We start from the raw sequence: 17,765 nt of genomic DNA, 5'->3' as shown, positions 1-17,765 counted from the left end.
TGTGTCTGTTAACTTTGACGGGTGGATAAAGTGACAAATGAAGAGGTGTTGCGGCAAATAGATGAAGAAAGAAGCATTTGGAAAAAATATAGTTAAAAGAAGAGACAGACTTATAGGCCACATACTAAGGCATCCTGAAATAGTCGCTTTAATATTGGAAAGACAGGTAGAAGGGAAAAATTGTGCAGGCAGGCAACGTTTGGAATATGTAAAACAAATTGTTAGAGATGTCAGGATGTAGGTGGTGTACTGAAATGAAACGACTAGCACTAGGTAGGGAATCTTGGAGAGCTGCATCAAACCAGCCAAATGACTGAAGACAAAAAAAAATTGAAATAAATACAAAAATAGTATATTTAAAAAAAAACCTGTAAAAAAAGACCGCTAAGGGTTGTGTAACCCTTTGAAGACAGCCATTGAAAGAATTTTATTTCAAATACACTATAAGGTTTTTAAATATTACCGATTAGATTATGCAATATTAAGAGTGCAACTGCAAAAAATATCATAATATCCAATTAAAAAATTTTGATTTTCAATCAATGACGTTTTTGCCTTAAAAATTATGCGTATTAAAAATATAATTTAGAAAAAAATAAGGATTTTAATAAACCTTTTTGGTCCCGGTTGACATCCTTCACTAAATGATGTTTCTGTCAATAGAATTATACTGTATTTATATGTAATTTTTTTTTTTTTTTTTTTTGAGTGGGCAAAAAACACATAAATTTTATCACCGCATGGAACAAACATAATACAATATTACAAAAAAAAAACTCAATAATAATTGTATATAGCCGAATAGAAATAGCTCGGCCTTAGGAAACAACAAGATATTCGATAGCATCCTGATATAGCTTCCTAGAATATGTTGGATGTTAGCTCCTAATTTAAATTTACGACGTAATGTCGCATAATAGACGCAATCCACAAGGATGCGGTGCATCGTTAGTCGGCAGTCACAGCGAGCACAAACTCGTGCATCTGCTTACTCATGAGATATTCACAAGCGAGATTAGCTATTCGCAAACGGCAAATAATAACCTCCTCCCGAAGGTTATTCTTGCACGGGATGCTGCATGATAGTACGCATGATGTATCGGAGTTTAATATTTACTGCAGCGTTCCAGTCACCTTACCGCTTTCCTCAAAGAGTATGTTTAATAAAATTAATAACATCGGCAGTAGTAACCCTTTGTCATTTAGTAGTCATAAAATATTTTTAGTGATAGACACAATAGAAAAATAAAATTTCTAAATTCTGTCGCTCTAAATTCCGATGCTCCATTTTCGTAACGCACAACAAATACAGAACTTCATTGATACGCTGTCAAAAATAATGTATTTTTATTAGCGGTAGACACAGCGTTGCCAGATCGCTCGCAGTGTTACCAATCTCATTACTTTTCTCTCGCATCTCGTATGTTGTAGTTTCATTCTTCTACAGCACACTTTTTATGATCCCTATACAAAAATTAAAATTCCCTTCGTAAACTATCCTTCATCTTTTTTTTAATTTGTCCAAAATTAAACGGCATCATCGAGTTATAAATAGAAACATATATCTTCCGGAAATTTGTTTTTTTGGAGTAACGGTGTTGAAACATCGACATTTTCAAAAACTCCGATAACATTTTGCTTCTTTTTTAACTATTTGGTTGCAACAGAAGCAGAGCTATAGCCGGGAAAATTATTAGTCTACGATAAATTTTAATAGAAATTTATAATAAATAAAAGCTACTGCGAGTTCGGTAGAAAATATTTACCGGACTTATAACTAACTGACGGTTCATCTTCTATTAATAAATTAAATAATTACTATGAGGGGATCGAATTGAATTTCTCGTTTTAAAGTTACCGTCACGGTAAAATCTGTACTTTACACCTTTTTAATATATTTACCTGCGAGTAGAGGAGGGGATCGCTGCGCCTTCCGAATCGAAGTCTTAACGATGGGCTCCTGTTATTCTTGCGAACTATGCGATGGTTCAGTAATGAATCGGCCAAAGCTTCTCGCTGAAGTAACACCTCGTACAGATCTCGGACACCTGAAAACGAAAAGTATGCGTGTGTAATTAATAAAACGATAGAGTAATTTATTTAGCTTTATAAATGAATATTGAAAATTTTGTTCCCTTTAATACAAAGTTAAAATCTGTCCCGTTTATATGTGTTTTGTTATTAATAAAATTCTGTATTTACATTTTGTGAACTTTATTTATACCGTTTTAATCAGAATAAAATACGCTGCAAGTTTTGTTTAGTTTAAAACTTTTACCGTTTAATATTCGTTTAACGCAAGTTATTTTACGCTAAACATAAAGTAGAGTGGGTTGCGATCACAATATTCTGTCTTTTATTACAAAATTATGGAAAACTACTAAAAATACAGTTGTTCTGCGGCTCATTTTTCTGCGATTATTCAGGTAAAATTTCATATGAAATCGCAAAATTTACCCCTTAATGTGAATTCCAAGAATTACAGTCCGGTTTAATTTTACCGAAGGCGAAGGAATTAAGGCGAAATCTTTTCCGAGCCTATTTTTATATGAACTTTCTTCTTTATTTTCACAAGTAGGACATATCCTGAAATTTTGTCACATTTTTCGTGAATCATTCTATATAAAAATATATACGTTTTTAAATGAAGGGACAAGCACGAAAAAACAATTTTCAAAGTGCTTATGTTTAAATTATTTAGGAAGAAAAATGTACTGTGGAAAAAAATTAAGCGAGAGGACAAGAATGTGGTACAAAGAACGGTAAATGAATAAGGCTTTTCTGTTGCCGTAAAGCAGTTTAAAAAAATAAACTCGTAGCTATTCAAAGACAAAGTTAACACCGTAAAGGATTTTTTTACACCCGACCTTCAAACAGACAATCGCACCGAAATAAAATGTGTTACTTTAATCGTTGTTTTTAATTTTTGTTTTTTTATTACGAACGGTAAATAAAAAGATATTTATGTACAGAAAAGAAATAAAAAATTGTTATCTGAAAATAATTACGAGTATAAAAATACATATGCTTCCTGAATCATCTAGATATGTATATGTATTTGTTGTTTCCAATCGGTAGACGAAAGGAATAACAGTTGTACTTTTATATATTCATGTAATTACGATATAAATTTCTTTAAAACATTAATTAAATACCTGGTGACTTGAAATACAAGATGTATAACAACCTATAGAAAAGAAACTGAGGAATTTTTTAACGTAAATTAAAATAACTTTTATTTACGTAAAATATTCTTTCTTTTCCTTATTTTAATAAAAAGTGTAATAGAAGTAACATTTTTTAAACCTCATTAAAAAAGCTTCAAATTTCTTCCGTTATCAAACCACACCTGATCTTTTTTTTAATATTACTGGAAATAAATTATGAAAACTTTACTATTAACTTTGGTGTGTTCATTTATCACCAGAATTATTTCTTTTTACGTTTTTCTCTTCGTTATTTGAATCTCTTTTATAACATCGACCTTCTTTTCTTTAAAAACTCTTTGTATAAAAATAACTTTTTGTTTTTAATTATTCTTATATTTTTTTATAAATACCAAACGATAAACTTTAAATTAGTTTTGAACATTTTATTTAAAACAGGATAATTTAACGGACGGTAATTTCACAGGAGTAAAATGAAATATTCTTTGATTTAGAAAGCAATTGTTATTAAATTGCTACGCCGCTGATCTACGTGGTGGAGCGGTAACGTTCGAATCCCGGTCAGGCGTAGCATTTTTCATTCGCTACAAAATTCTATTTCCATATCGTATTCCTCGCACAAGCTTCAAGCTTATGTGGAACAACATCAAAACAAAAAGAACCTTTAAACCCATATAATAAAAGTTGTAGAAAATGTTAAAGCTGCAGTTGTCTATACCGCAAATAGTAATATAAATTAATATTCGGCATTACAACAGAAAAACTTTAAGTAAAATAACGCGTTCAAAAAAAAACTGTTTTATCACATCGGAATATATTTTTCAATTAAACTGAAAAATACGAGATAAACAGATATATATTTTTCAAAAAAGTGTTTGATAGAATTTTTGAAAAAACCGGGATTTGAATATTAAATCGATAGAATTACTCGCATGACGATAACTAGAAGGCACGAGTCACAAAAGCGTAAATTTTTTATCGAGTGAAATACACTAAGTCTAGGAATATTAATGCATTTCTAAATCTTCCCGGTTCCATATACTTTCAAATTTAACGGGGAAGATCTAAAGAATATCCGAAGATTTCTTGATTTTGAAGAGAATGTTTGGTTTACCTCAAAATATCCCCGACTACATTCCGTATTTGAAAACGGGATTTAGTCTTTATTATGGAAATTCTATAAAAAAGGAATTTAAAATGCGTTTTCATTGCGCTCAATCTGCCTGAAAGTAGATTACCCGATATTGTTATTAGGAAATAATTTATTTGGCAGTCCGATCGGATTCACAAAATAATGGAAGAGATTGTTAGAAAGTTATAAGTACCGATGGAAACTTGGAAGAATGGCTACGGGCAGCGCGCGAAATGATTGACGGAATGAAAGAAGCGATTGCAAACAAATGCATACAAGGATCGTGTTCCATAATATATACCTCATATATTCAATAATTAAATAGGTAGATAATACGGACTGTACACAGAATTAACAGCAGAAGATTCGCAACTTTTATTTTTAAGCCTAGAATTCCCCGCGATGCCGCTCTGAGTAGGTACTGATTAGTACCTATATAGGGAGATAAAGCAAAAGAACAAAAAAACATATATATATATATATGCTAAAGTAAAACTTTCCTTAAATCTAACAACCCCTTCTATGGAGGCTAAAGTACGAAAAAGGAGAAATCTCAAAAAAAATTTCTACTTATTAGATCCGGGATCTATAATTAAAAAAGTAGACATTTCTTACCCCTGGATATGAAGATAAACTCAAAATATTTTTGAAAAAATTAAATCGAAGGGAAATAGAGCAAAAGAAAAAAAACACATATATTTCAGAGATAGGGGTTGATTTAAAAAAAAATATTTTATTATTTACGCATTATAGGTATCAAATTTACTTTAATTTTTCTGTAAAATGCCTCTAAAACAAATCGTAATTTTTTTTCGCGATATCATCTACACCCTTAACGAATTTTGAAAAAAAAATTAATACGATCAAAGCCCGATATTTTAAAATATTTGAGCCAAATTTGAAGAAAATCGGTTTGAGTAATGCTAAGATATAAAGCCAAAATTAGTTTGACCCTAAACAGATTAACAAAAAATCAGATACTACATTTTTAGGCATGATTACCATACATTCCCCTTCAATATAAATATTCTAGCTAATTCTCCGGGAAAGTAAAAATTAAAACTATAAAAGTTAACAAAATTCAAACGTACAAATAATTTTCAGAAAAACGAAATATTTTTAGCTAAACTGATGAAATTGAAACTAAACAGTATTAAAATATTTTTTATGACCAATACCATGACTGATACATAATTCTTCTAGGTTGAATAAAATTTCGATAATAAAAACTATAAATTATAAATTATACTATAAACTATAAATTTCGATAAAAGAACAATATATATAAAAACTAAAATTATTTAGTAAAAACATTGCGAAGAAAATAATAATAATTTGTTAATAATAGACAAAAAAAGGTTCACTCTTTTGACAAATTTATTACTCAAGATTACATCTTCTTTGAATTAAATTTGTAAAACTTCATCCTTTTTTTATTGTCGTTAAGAATTTGTAAAAGCTTTGTGCGTCATCGGGTGTCAGTTTCATTGATTCTAATAAATTTTCCATTTTCACTTTAGACCAAATTTTAGTTAAAATTATACTTTACAGATCAGTCGGTTTAATTCAAACTAATTCTAACGAGTTTCGTTGACTCTTATATCTATTGAAACGTTTCGTTGCTTATCGAATCATTCTTAAAAAAAGGTATGCCGGAATAAATATCATAGAATAAGAAATAGAGAATAACTAAAAAAAAAAGAATAACTAAATATACATATACTACTACACAGAGAAAAATAGGGTTTTTGTTTGTTCGGGATAAAAAAAATCTATTCGATCGCAACCAAATTTTTAGCCGTGTTTATCGGCACAACTAAGAATGTTTTAGATATATTTCATCTCAAAAAAATTTCGAAAAAATATATGTTGAAAAAAAGATTTGCCGGTTGAAGCACAAACTTTAACGAATGAAGTGTGAATTGTGAGCGTCACTGTATGAGCTGGGTTTGAACTGAACGATTGGAATCAATCCAGCACATAATATTACAAAAATAATAGAATTAAATTTACGTTAAATAAAATAAAATGATATTAAATAAATCTCTAACAACAATGGACTTCCTGTTGGGACTGCGAGTGAGGCTTGAGTGGTGCGGTATGCGAGCACTTCTTAGGAAAGTACACCGATCGTCACCATCGACCGGTAACGAACGGGGTGCCCCTGGGGCGCTCTTATAATATCTCTGCAAACAATCGTCCGATTTACAAAATCAAACAGGGTATTTGCTAGTAAGTTGAAAGCTTTTTCTTTTTTTTCCTGTTTAGCCTCCGGTAACTACCTTTCAGATAATACTTCAGAGGATGATATGTATGAGTGTAAATGAAGTGTAGTCTTGTACATTCTCAGTTCGACCGTTCCTGAGATGTGTGGTTAATTGAAACCCGACCGCCAAAGAACACCGGTATACACGATCTAGTATTCAAATCCGTGTAAAAATAACTAACTTTACTAGGACTTGAACGCTGTAACTCTCGACTTCCAAATCAGCTGATTTGGGAAGACGCGTTAACCACTAGACCAACCCGGTGGGTAGGTTGAAAGCTTTCTTTCTTTTTCCTGTTTAGCCTCCGGTAACTACCGTTTAGATAATTCTTCAGAGGATGATATGTATGAGTGTAAATGAAGTGTAGTCTTGTACATTCTCAGTTCGACCATTCCTGAGATGTGTGGTTAATTGAAACCCAACCACCAAAGAACACCGGTATCCACGATCTAATATTCAAATCCATGTAAAAATATCTGGCTTTACTATGACTTGAACGCTGTAACTCTCGACTTCCAAATCAGCTGATTTGGGAAGACGCGTTAACCACTAGACCAACCCGGTGGGTAGGTTGAAAGCTAACTTTTGCAATCTTCACGTATACTCTTGATCAAACAGATCACGGTTATTCGGAAATGCTGTTATACCTTCGCAACCGATCTTCTGATTTTTAAAATTTAAACGGGGAATTAGTTAGTAGGTTGAAGGCTAACTTTTGCACGCATCACGTACACTCTCGATCTAACAGTTCACGGTTATTCGGAAATTTATGTATATATATATATATATATATATATCCACGTAAATCCGTGTAAAAATAACTGGCTTTACTAGGACTTGAACGCTGTAACTCTCGACTTCCAAATCAGCTGATATATATATATATATATATATATATATATATATATAGTTTATCTGTTGTTATCGCATCACGCGAGAACCGACCGATCGATTACATTCAAATTTGCAGGATACATTCGTGTTATCCCAGGGAAGGTTTTAAGTTATCGACCGAGGCCCTAGCTCTCTTAAAGGTTAAGATATTAAAAATATTTATTATGTCTTTGCCCGTCAAGGAGGGTGTGAAATCGTGAATTAAATATATTAATTAAGGAAATAATAGATTAATCAGTTTACTTAATTATTATATTTCTGCCACCACGGCAAAGAAATAAGTTGTGAATTTTTCGTCGTCAAAGGTGTATGTACTTTAGTTATCGTTATTCTATCTTTTGTAATTTATTATCTTTTTAACGGTTCTGTAAAACCTTAACACTATAATTATTATTTATCGGTATTATTCTCACGACCGTGAGGATAACGTACAGTGCGAAGCCCTCTGGGGGGCTCAAACCGGGTAGCCAGGGGGTGGAGCCCCTCTGGGTAGACGGGAATGGTGACCGAAGCAAGCTCTGCGGGTGTACAGGGTGCCTTTGGAAAATTAGGAATTATGAGTGAAGCGAGCTCTTCAGGGATGCGGTAGGCCTTTTCATCCTCGGAGGCCCCGAGGAGCCTCTGAATCGGCTCTGGGATTCCCCTGGACTAACCTGAGCCCCGAGGGTCCCGGTTGTGCCTAGGGCCGGCTAGTATATATAAATAAAATATAGAATAAACATCTTAAAAGATTCTCAACCGGTTCGCTTTCCTAACTTCTTATAACTGGTTTTTTTATTCAAACACCTTGAAGCGATGAAGATACCGATATAAATTCTGATACATTCATTGTATTAATTATAACTTTTTAATTTTTTTCTACAGTTTTATACCGCAGTGATATTGTCTATATCAGTAAATAATCTTTGCTGAATTTTCGGTGTACAAATTATGAGATCTACAAATTATGAATCGTTTGGTAAAAATGTGTGCGTTGATTCTACACCACAACGATACATTTTGTAATAAATAACTAGTGAGTATTTTCACAAGAGAACAAGTTAATTACTTCGATTCTATCCCCCCCCCCCCCCAAGAATCAGAACAAGCGCAGTTTATTAATTGCGCTTATATATATAAAATTGCCCAATATTTTTAAGTTTAATTTAGATTTATAGTACATTACTTTAGTAGGTCGGCTCCTTTTGAATAACACTTAATAGGGTAAATAAAGACATTTTTAAAATAGATTTTGTGGTTTTTTTTTAATATCGATGTTTGAATCGTACCGTTATTGCAATAACTTCAGAATTCTAAATAGAATAGTAAAATAATTTAATAAAAATTTTTTGTTTTTTGAGAGTTAGCTTCTTATTGCGTATTTATGTTTTGCTTTTATATTTTCATACAGACGAAAACTAAGGTAATTTATATTACTCTTTTTGAGAAAACACATTTATTTACAAAATTTTAAATTTATTATTTAAAAGATGGACGGCTTAAAAAACAACATAACTGCGTATTTTTGTAATTAATTTGAGTAATCGGGTAGACAAAGACGAATCGAGTTACATAAGATAGCTATGAATAAAGATTGACCGCCTACCGATGCAAAATTCATCATTTATATATGCAGAACTCTGTTATGCATTGCAGTGTTGGTAGCCTACGAGTACAATGCAGTGTCGGTAGCCCCATGCAAACGATTAACAATACACTCGCATACACTTATAAAATACATATGCAGACTCGCACACAACTTACGAAAGCGATTGAGGAGTAGCAGTTTGAGCTATACAGATCCCTCCCGTTGAAAACGTTCACGCTTCACAAATTTGTACCGCTTTGTCAACCGATTTGAAATAACGTAGCATTAATATTTACTAGTTTATACTTTTTTTACGCCGTACATATCAAATTTTAGTTTAAAAATAAGAAATAATTTATTTATATAGTAACTACACGCTTTTCTTCCTCTTACATTTATCGCGTGATAATTGAATTTTCTAGCGCGTGAAAATAGTGACTGAACGGGATCCGTATCCCTCCGGATTAATTAATAACAATTATTATTTATTTATTTTTGTAAATTGTAAAATATTGGTTCCCGCTAAGATATGTCTTATCTGCAGGTTTCCGAAAAAAAAAGTTATAATTTATTTATTTGTTTGTTTGAACGCTGATCGAACGCAGCGTCTAACGCCAATCGCTTGAAATTTAGTGTTTTTCTACAGAAACATACATAAAAGGGAGAAACAACGGTTGAAGTTGATAAGCTTGATAAAACTTTTAAAAGTAGACGTGCAGCATTCATATTGGGTTTAGCTGAACAAAACGCTTTATTTGCTGAATGCTTTAAACCAATAATAGATTCCGTAAAAGAAATTAATGAAAAACTGCATCAATTAGATGAATTCATTAATGAGATATCTTTTTTTTTTAATTAAATAAAATTTGTTTTAAAGATTTATATTGACTATGGATAGCATATGTGAAGATCTTCAACTCCTAATTTAAATACGTTAAAGAAAAATTACAAGATTACTGTTTATTTAAAAAAAAATACTTTATATGAAATATTTTGGTCTAGCAAATCTGCGGGGCCGACATATACATTAAAGAATCATTAACATTGAAAATGTTGTAGATTAAAAATTTGTGTTTATTGTTTTATATGAAATATTTTGTCGTGTGTTCCACCCGACTAAATTTAGATGTATTAATTTTAGTTATTTCGTCTTTGTTATCATCTTTAACCTCATATAAAGCCGATGCGTGAATGTGCGCGTCGGCTATATTAATATAAAAATTCAATTAATTCCTTTGTTTCTTTGTTACATCGCGTTACGGAAGTTCTCTTGAAAGTTGCCATCACGACATATGTAGAAAATGAAATTAAACCTATTGTTGAAGAAATTATTCGCGAAAACGATACGACAAAATTAAAAGTACTTCGTAAAACATAGTGTATTTTATAGTTTCAACCGGTTCAGTATAATTAATCGTGAAATAATCTGTTTTTTCGATAAATTTATTGTATTTTTTCCCCGCCAACTAAATTTAGATACATTAAACAATCATTAACCGTGAAAATATTGTCGTTAAATATTGATGTTAATTGTAAAAATTTGATGCAAAAATTAAATTGTCGTATTAAAACGAGATATCTTTCATTTTTACTATATACATAAATAAAAAAAACATTACACAAGATTTATTTTTTTACATTATAAACTGTTAACGTACTTATCGTATAAATTGTCCGATTCACACCTTAAAATGTTAACGTTCATTCTTGTGTGAAAATTATTAGATTTCCTTTTAAAGTGGAACCGTTCTTGGATAGAGAAGATTTTACCCTCTTCGGATCTTTTAATTTTTCGTATACAGTTTCACAATCCGGAAATCTTTTATTAAATTTAATAAATGTAGATTCTGAAAAATCATATTTAACGCTGGTAGCATAATATTTTTATCGATCATCCGGTTTTTTGTTATCTATAATTACAAGAGAATTATCTTCATTATCACGTGTAAATGGAATAGCTATAGTTTTAAGTCTCTGAACTCTTTTGTTTAATTGAACGTTTTCAAATATACGATTGGAATTTTCACGTACAAGTTGACTGTTTTCTATTCCTAATCTTTCCACAATATTTTCAAGTTATTTTAATTTTGTTTCTAATTGAGCATTATCATGTTAATATCTGTTAAAATCTTTGATGAAATAATCTTCTGTTATATCGTAACATTTATCGTAAAACGTTTTTGATAACCTCGAAGGAATATCAAGTAATAATTTCTTATAAACATTAAATTCCTATAAACATACGTTTTAAATTGTACATATTTAGATAATGTATTAAATGTAGATTAATTACTCCTTAACTCGTCTAAGGATTTGACACACCAGGCTTACCCACGCTCCTTTTGAACCAAACTTATATCTGGGTTCGGATAAGAAATTTCTATTAAACCAGAACGAAGGTGTAAAACGTCTGTTACGGTTCTTCTCCTACAGTGGAGTGAAAAATACGATTTAATGATTTTTGGGTGATTTATGTAATTTATTTGATATTTATTGTTGTTACTTGTTTATGTTTATTCTTTATTGTTCCTGTTTATTTTTGTTGTTTTATGTAATAGTACATGATAGTGTTACTTTAGTCGCTAATGACTATAATTGTTGATGCTACTGTAAATAAAAGCATTAAAAAGAAAATGTAGATTTATACCATTATCATCACATAACGCATTGTGGCTCAAAAAAAAAAAGATAGATCTAGCTGAAATAACAAAAAGTTTTATTTTATTCACAATGACTTTTTAAAAAGTTTCTTATCGGTAGAAACAAAAATAGGCGCACTCTTTTTTTGATTACTTGGTTCAAGTATTTAGGACCGACATGAAAACTCATCTAATATAATAAGATCAATTATAATAATCATATGATATTGCTATTAACATTCACTACACGTAAAAGATGATATGGAACTTATATAAAACAATTTTCAACTGCTGCTCTTCAGTGTTTCGGTAGCCGATTGATGTAAGGCGACAGTCCGCGACGTATAATACTGAAGCGGTTCGAAAACCCGAAGAGCCAGTTTTTTTTATTTTCTATTGTGTGCGAAATGTAGATTAGAAATGATTTCTTTCTTATAAACATACATACGGGTGGGTGGTAATAGTTTTAGTTGTTCGTCTTTAACCTCATAAAAAGCGATCCTCGAATGTGAGGGTCGGCTTTATTATTGTAAAATTCAATTAATTCTTTTGATTCTTTTCTTTATTACGATACCGTGCTTTAAATTGTTTCCCACCATTTTGCCATAATTTTGTAGTGTTAAAAAACCCGTATTTGTATTGATAATTAGCTTAAAATCGGTAAAAATACCAAACGAAAAGTTATCTGTTTGAAACATATATCGATTAATATGCTACTGCCCCATGTGTAGAAAAAATGTAATTTACATTAAGTAGAGATTAAAGATAAATGCTACTGTAATATCTATCTAAACCAATACATAAAAAAAAACAATTACGATTGATCGATAGCTACTATGGGAAATGCCCTAAGTCATAAACAGTCTATAGTAGGTTATAATAAAATACATTTAATAACAAAGTATGATTTGCGATATAGAAGCTGTTTAATCGATAAATTTTACTGTATTTTGCAGCTCTATATGAAATTATTTTAGTTTCGCAAATCTGCAGGAACGTATACAATAAAGAATCATTAACTTGAAAAATGATGCTCTGATTAAGAAAATTTATGTTTTTTAAAATAATATTTTATTTATATTATGACTAACAAGATTAGATAATGTAATTTTTTATAATATACATATGTAATTACAAAAAATAATATATATATCTGTATCTATATAGATGTAGATATAAACGATATGTACGCTAAACTGCATGCTCTCGCCCTAGCTTGGGGTTTGTTGCGCCTTTACGGCGGGCGCGACACTAAAGCGTTCATGAGACGTGTGAATTTTTTTTCTAGAACTCTGTCCGTTCCGGGATTCCTAAGGACGTTCGAGCCGCGTAAAACGACTCGGCCGTTCGGGACACTTTGTTTGCGTACTTGGAACAGAATATATGGGGATGCGGACCTAAGTGTAACACAAACGCATCTAATATAACAGATTGAACAGTTGTAATGATTATTGTTATTAACATTCACTATGTATTTATTTACACGTAAACAGATTACCAACAACTTATTTAAGAAAATTTTTACCCGGTCTCGCTCGAACCGGTGTAGCCGAACGGTTAAAGGCGCTAGTTAACTAATAAAGTGCAATAGTGAATGGGGTTCGAATCTCATACCAGTAATTTTTTTTTTTCATTCCACGCATGTTTTTACTACGAATCGTTCAGTAAATCAAATTTTTACGATTTAAAACTATTTAAAAATTAAAATAGATTTTAGGGGAGAGCCCCACAATAATAAAGCATATGAATTCATACAATTATAACCAATATAAAAACAAAAAAATTTAAAAATCTCGAAAATAAATCTTACAGGAGTGAGTGAACTAAAAAAAAACCTTTACTTACACAGGCGCGCGCGCGCGCGCGCGCACACACACACACACACACACACACCAACTACGGACCGTCTCCTGGGTGCAGTTGTTGAATTGGCTGTTTATGATAAGGATAAGACTTCGTTTGTTTAAGTGTCCTCTAAAACATCGATTGTGAAACTCCGATCCGCTTAGAAAGACGTCGTGTCGTATCAATGAAAGGATGAATACCATCTCAGCGTGTTCCTCTGTTATAAGTACGGCGTTACTTAAATGGCAAATCGATCACGTTCAGACTAAAATTCACAGAAAACCTTGGCTAACGACAGCACAGTTGACAGCACCCGATATACTTAATTTAACTTACAGAACGATTTAAAAACTAGTACAGTATTGCGTATTGTTGATTAAATGTTATTTTATTGCCGACTTTGAAATAATATTTTTTCAAATAATTTATCGTATTTCTGTCATTAATAAAAAAAATTATTATTGAAGTAATTTTTATTGATTTACAGTTGTTCTGTAATTTGCCGTTTATTTTATTTTTTTATTTTTTAACAGTAAATTTTGGTTTTACAAATTTTTCACATCACCAAAAAAGAATTTGGTTTTCGTTTACGTTAAATAAGTACTTTTCTGACAAACGTACTGATGTACTGTTTCTAAATTAAATTCGACATATTCTTATTTTTCTTTGTTTTGTTCAAGTTATCTTGCAGCGTTTGTTCAGAATTAAATATTCTACAAGTTTTGTTTAAAAATTTTTACGGTTTATTGGCCATTTAATAAAGTTATTATACGTCAAACATAAAAACAGAGTTTTTTTTTACCCCGGTTTATTGGTTTTCACTCCGGATTTCTCAAAACTACTGCAGATACGATTCTGGGATCTTTGGCGTACTTGGAACAGAATATATGGGGATGCGGACCTAAATGCCAAACAAACGCATCTAATATTACAGATTGAACAGTTTTAATGATTATTGCTATTAACATTCACTGTATATTTATTTACCCGTAAAAGATTACCTACAACTTATCTAAGATAATTTTTACGATAAGTTGCATAAGCTGGGGTAGCCGAACGGTTAAAGGCGCCAATCATGCAACGTGGTAGTAATAGGGAAAGAGGGGGTTCGAACCCTGTTTCTTTTTTTTTTTCATTCAACGCATGTTTTCCTATGAGTCGTTCAGTAGCAGTAAATCAACTTTTTCCAATTTAAAACTATTTAAAAATTAAAATAGATTTTAGGGGAGAGCCCCACAATAATAAAACATGAATTCTTACAATTATAACCAATTTAAAAAGAAAAAAGTTTTTCTTCGGGTCAAAAACCAGAAGAAATCAAATTCTGTCTCTTAATTAACTTCCTAATAAAAATTTCAGTACGACCTCGTTTCACCGGGGTAGCTGAAATCCGAGCGAAATCTTTCGCTAGCCGTAACTCGCAAACGAAACGGTTTACATCGAGAACATCGTGGTACACTCTGTTTAATATGCTGCAATTAAGATTTTTTTCCATTTCCTTATCTTCATAAAATTCTACTTCTCTTTTGTTCTTCTCAGTGAATCTTAATTTCTCACTTATCTACCGTAAAGTAAATATCCAAAAATTTCAACATTATGATAAATACTCTTAATTTTTTAATTATTTTCTAAATAATTACTTTCAATAAAAAATAAATGATATATTAATGCGTTATAACTTCCTTACTATTTTGGAATATTGTTATAAATATTACCAGACTGTTGAACATCGAAAAATTATACTTTTAATTCGACTATAATTTAAAAATACGTATCTTTTTTTTGTCTTCAGTTATTTGACTGGTTTGATGCAGCTCTCCAAGATTCTCTATCTAGTGCTAGTCGTTTCATTTCGGTATACCACCTACATCCTACATCCCTAACAATTTGTTTTACATATTCCAAACGTCGCTTGCCTGCACAATTTTTTCCTTCTACCTGTCTCTCTAATATTAAAGCGACTATTCCAGGATGCCTTAATATGTGGCCTATAAGTCTCTCTTCTTTTAACTATATTTTTCCAAATGTTTCTTTGTTCATCGATTTTCCGCAATACCTCTTGGTTTGTCACTTTATCCAGCCACCTGATTTTTAACATTCTCCTATAGCGCCGCATTTCAAAAGCTTCTAATCTTTTGTTCTCGGGTACTCCGATCGTCCAAGCTTCACTTCCATATAAAGCGACACTCCAAACATATACTTTCAACAATTTTTTCCTGACGTTTAAATTAATTTTTAATGTAAACAAATTATATTTCTGACTGAAGTCTCGTTTCACCTGTGCTATTCGGCATTTTAAAACAGTGACATTGGAAAACTTATATATAATTAAAAATAATAATAATAATAATAATAATAATAATAATAAAGATATTATAAACGAGCAATTGACAATTGATGAGAAAGAGAGGATCAGAAAAATTAAGAAAAGATTAAAATTATGGATTAGTTTTAAATTGCACCACACTAGGTCAACATAATTTTTTTTTTTTTTGTATATTTAAATATATAGCTTCGCTGATCCAACACCAACACAGCTGTAGCTGGGAAAGTTTTTTTTTGTCTTCAGTCATTTGACTGGTTTGATGAGGCTCTCCAACATTCCCTACCTAATGCTAGTCGTTTCATTTCGGTATACCCCTTACATCCTACATCCTAACAATTTGTTTTACATATTCCAAACTTTGCCTGGCTGCACAATTTTTTCCTTCTACCTGTCCTTCCAATATTAAAGCGACTATTCGGATGCCTTAATATGTGACCTATAAGTCTGTCTCTTTTTTAACTACATACTTCCAAATGCTTCTTTCTTCACGAATTTACCGCAACATCTCTTCATTTGTCACTTTATCCAGCCACCTGATTTTTAACATTTTCCTATAACACCAGATTTAAAAAGCTTCTAATCTTGTCTTCTCGGGTACTCCGATCGTCCAAGTTTCACTTCGATATAAATCTACGCTCCAAACATATATTTCAAAGATCTTTACCTGACGGTTAAATTAATTTTTGGATGTAAACAAATTATATTTCTGACTGAAGTCTCGTTTCACCTGTGCTATTCGGCATTTTATATCGCTCCCGCTTCGTCCATCTTTAGTAATTCTACTTCCCAAATAACAAAATTCTTTTACCTCCATAGTCTTTTCTCTTCCTATTTTCACATTCAGTGGTCCATCTTCGTTATTTCTATTACATTTCATTACTTTCGTTTTGTACTTGTTTATTTTCATGCGGTATTTCTTGCGAAAAAAATAATATAAAAATAATTTTTATATTTCTATACGTAAAAATACGTTTAGAAATATTTAAATTATTATCGTGAAAAATTAACAAAATAATAGGAATATCAATAAACCGGTTCATTTTATTATATTAAAAGTCTTCTATTTTGAACTGCCATAAACAAGGTTTTATTTTTTTTCTTATTAAGCAGAGAGACAGGTATAACATATAATTTAATCCTCCGATAAAGTAGGTTAAACTTCACGAGTCTGTAGCAGCAGTGCTTTGTTATTATTCTGTAACTGTCATACACAATAATAATATTTAAGTACCTCTTAGTCGTATAAATACTAGAATAATTCACCGACTCACTGTCCCGTTCTTTGAACAATTAAAAAGCTGTAATTTAATTATTCCCAAGAGAGATATTTAGGAAAAGTAAAAAAAAAAAAAAGTTATCTCGACAAAAAATAAAAGGTTTATAAAGGACGATAAATAAGGGGTTTCAAATAAATAAACAATTATTATTTTATTTTTATCGGTATACACTACTTTCCCGTCTAGATAGCGCTACAGCAGAGCTGTGAAGGTCTAGAACGGAAAGTATTGTAATCGGTCCAATTTGGGCAAATGCGGTTTTCACCGGATTTTACGTTTTGTTACCTAAGGAACCAAAAAAAACGGATGGAAATTTTCCAGATGTTAATGTTCGTATGCAAGTCCGTACGTCTGTTCAGTGTCTCACCCGTTATATATACAGAACCACTCGACCGATTTTGACCGAAGGGAGTCAGATTACTTCTACATATGGGGCAGTGATGCCATTACATTTTCAACCTAAAAGGTCAAAGGGGTGAGGCCGTAGAGCAAGATCACCCGCAGTATCTCCAGATTTCACCTAATTAAGATCTTGTTTTGTCAGACACATTTGCTAACGATTAAAAAATAGTAATACTTGCAAAAGGATTTTTGCAAAATCGCACACCCATCGCAAAAAAACGCTATAAACTAATGCTGTGTTGTGACGCC

The 17,765-nt window shown here is 31.4% G+C and overlaps 1 protein-coding gene across 3 annotated transcripts in view; it reads right to left on the bottom strand.

Annotated features, from left to right (window-relative positions):
- sNPF (short neuropeptide F precursor) overlaps nt 1-17,765 on the bottom strand; it is a 306,882-nt gene that overhangs the window by 62,903 nt on the left and 226,214 nt on the right. For all 3 annotated transcript variants that reach the window (XM_075374874.1, XM_075374875.1, XM_075374873.1), the window contains exon 3: nt 1,903-2,048. In XM_075374874.1, the coding sequence (XP_075230989.1) occupies nt 1,903-2,048 (146 nt within the window). The remainder of the gene's footprint in view (nt 1-1,902; nt 2,049-17,765) is intronic.

Source organism: Lycorma delicatula, chromosome 9, assembly GCF_047948215.1.
Source record: "Lycorma delicatula isolate Av1 chromosome 9, ASM4794821v1, whole genome shotgun sequence".
Lineage (NCBI taxonomy): Eukaryota > Metazoa > Arthropoda > Insecta > Hemiptera > Fulgoridae > Lycorma > Lycorma delicatula.
Note: the sequence above shows the minus strand (reverse complement) of the source record. Positions and strands in the feature narration are given on the sequence as shown.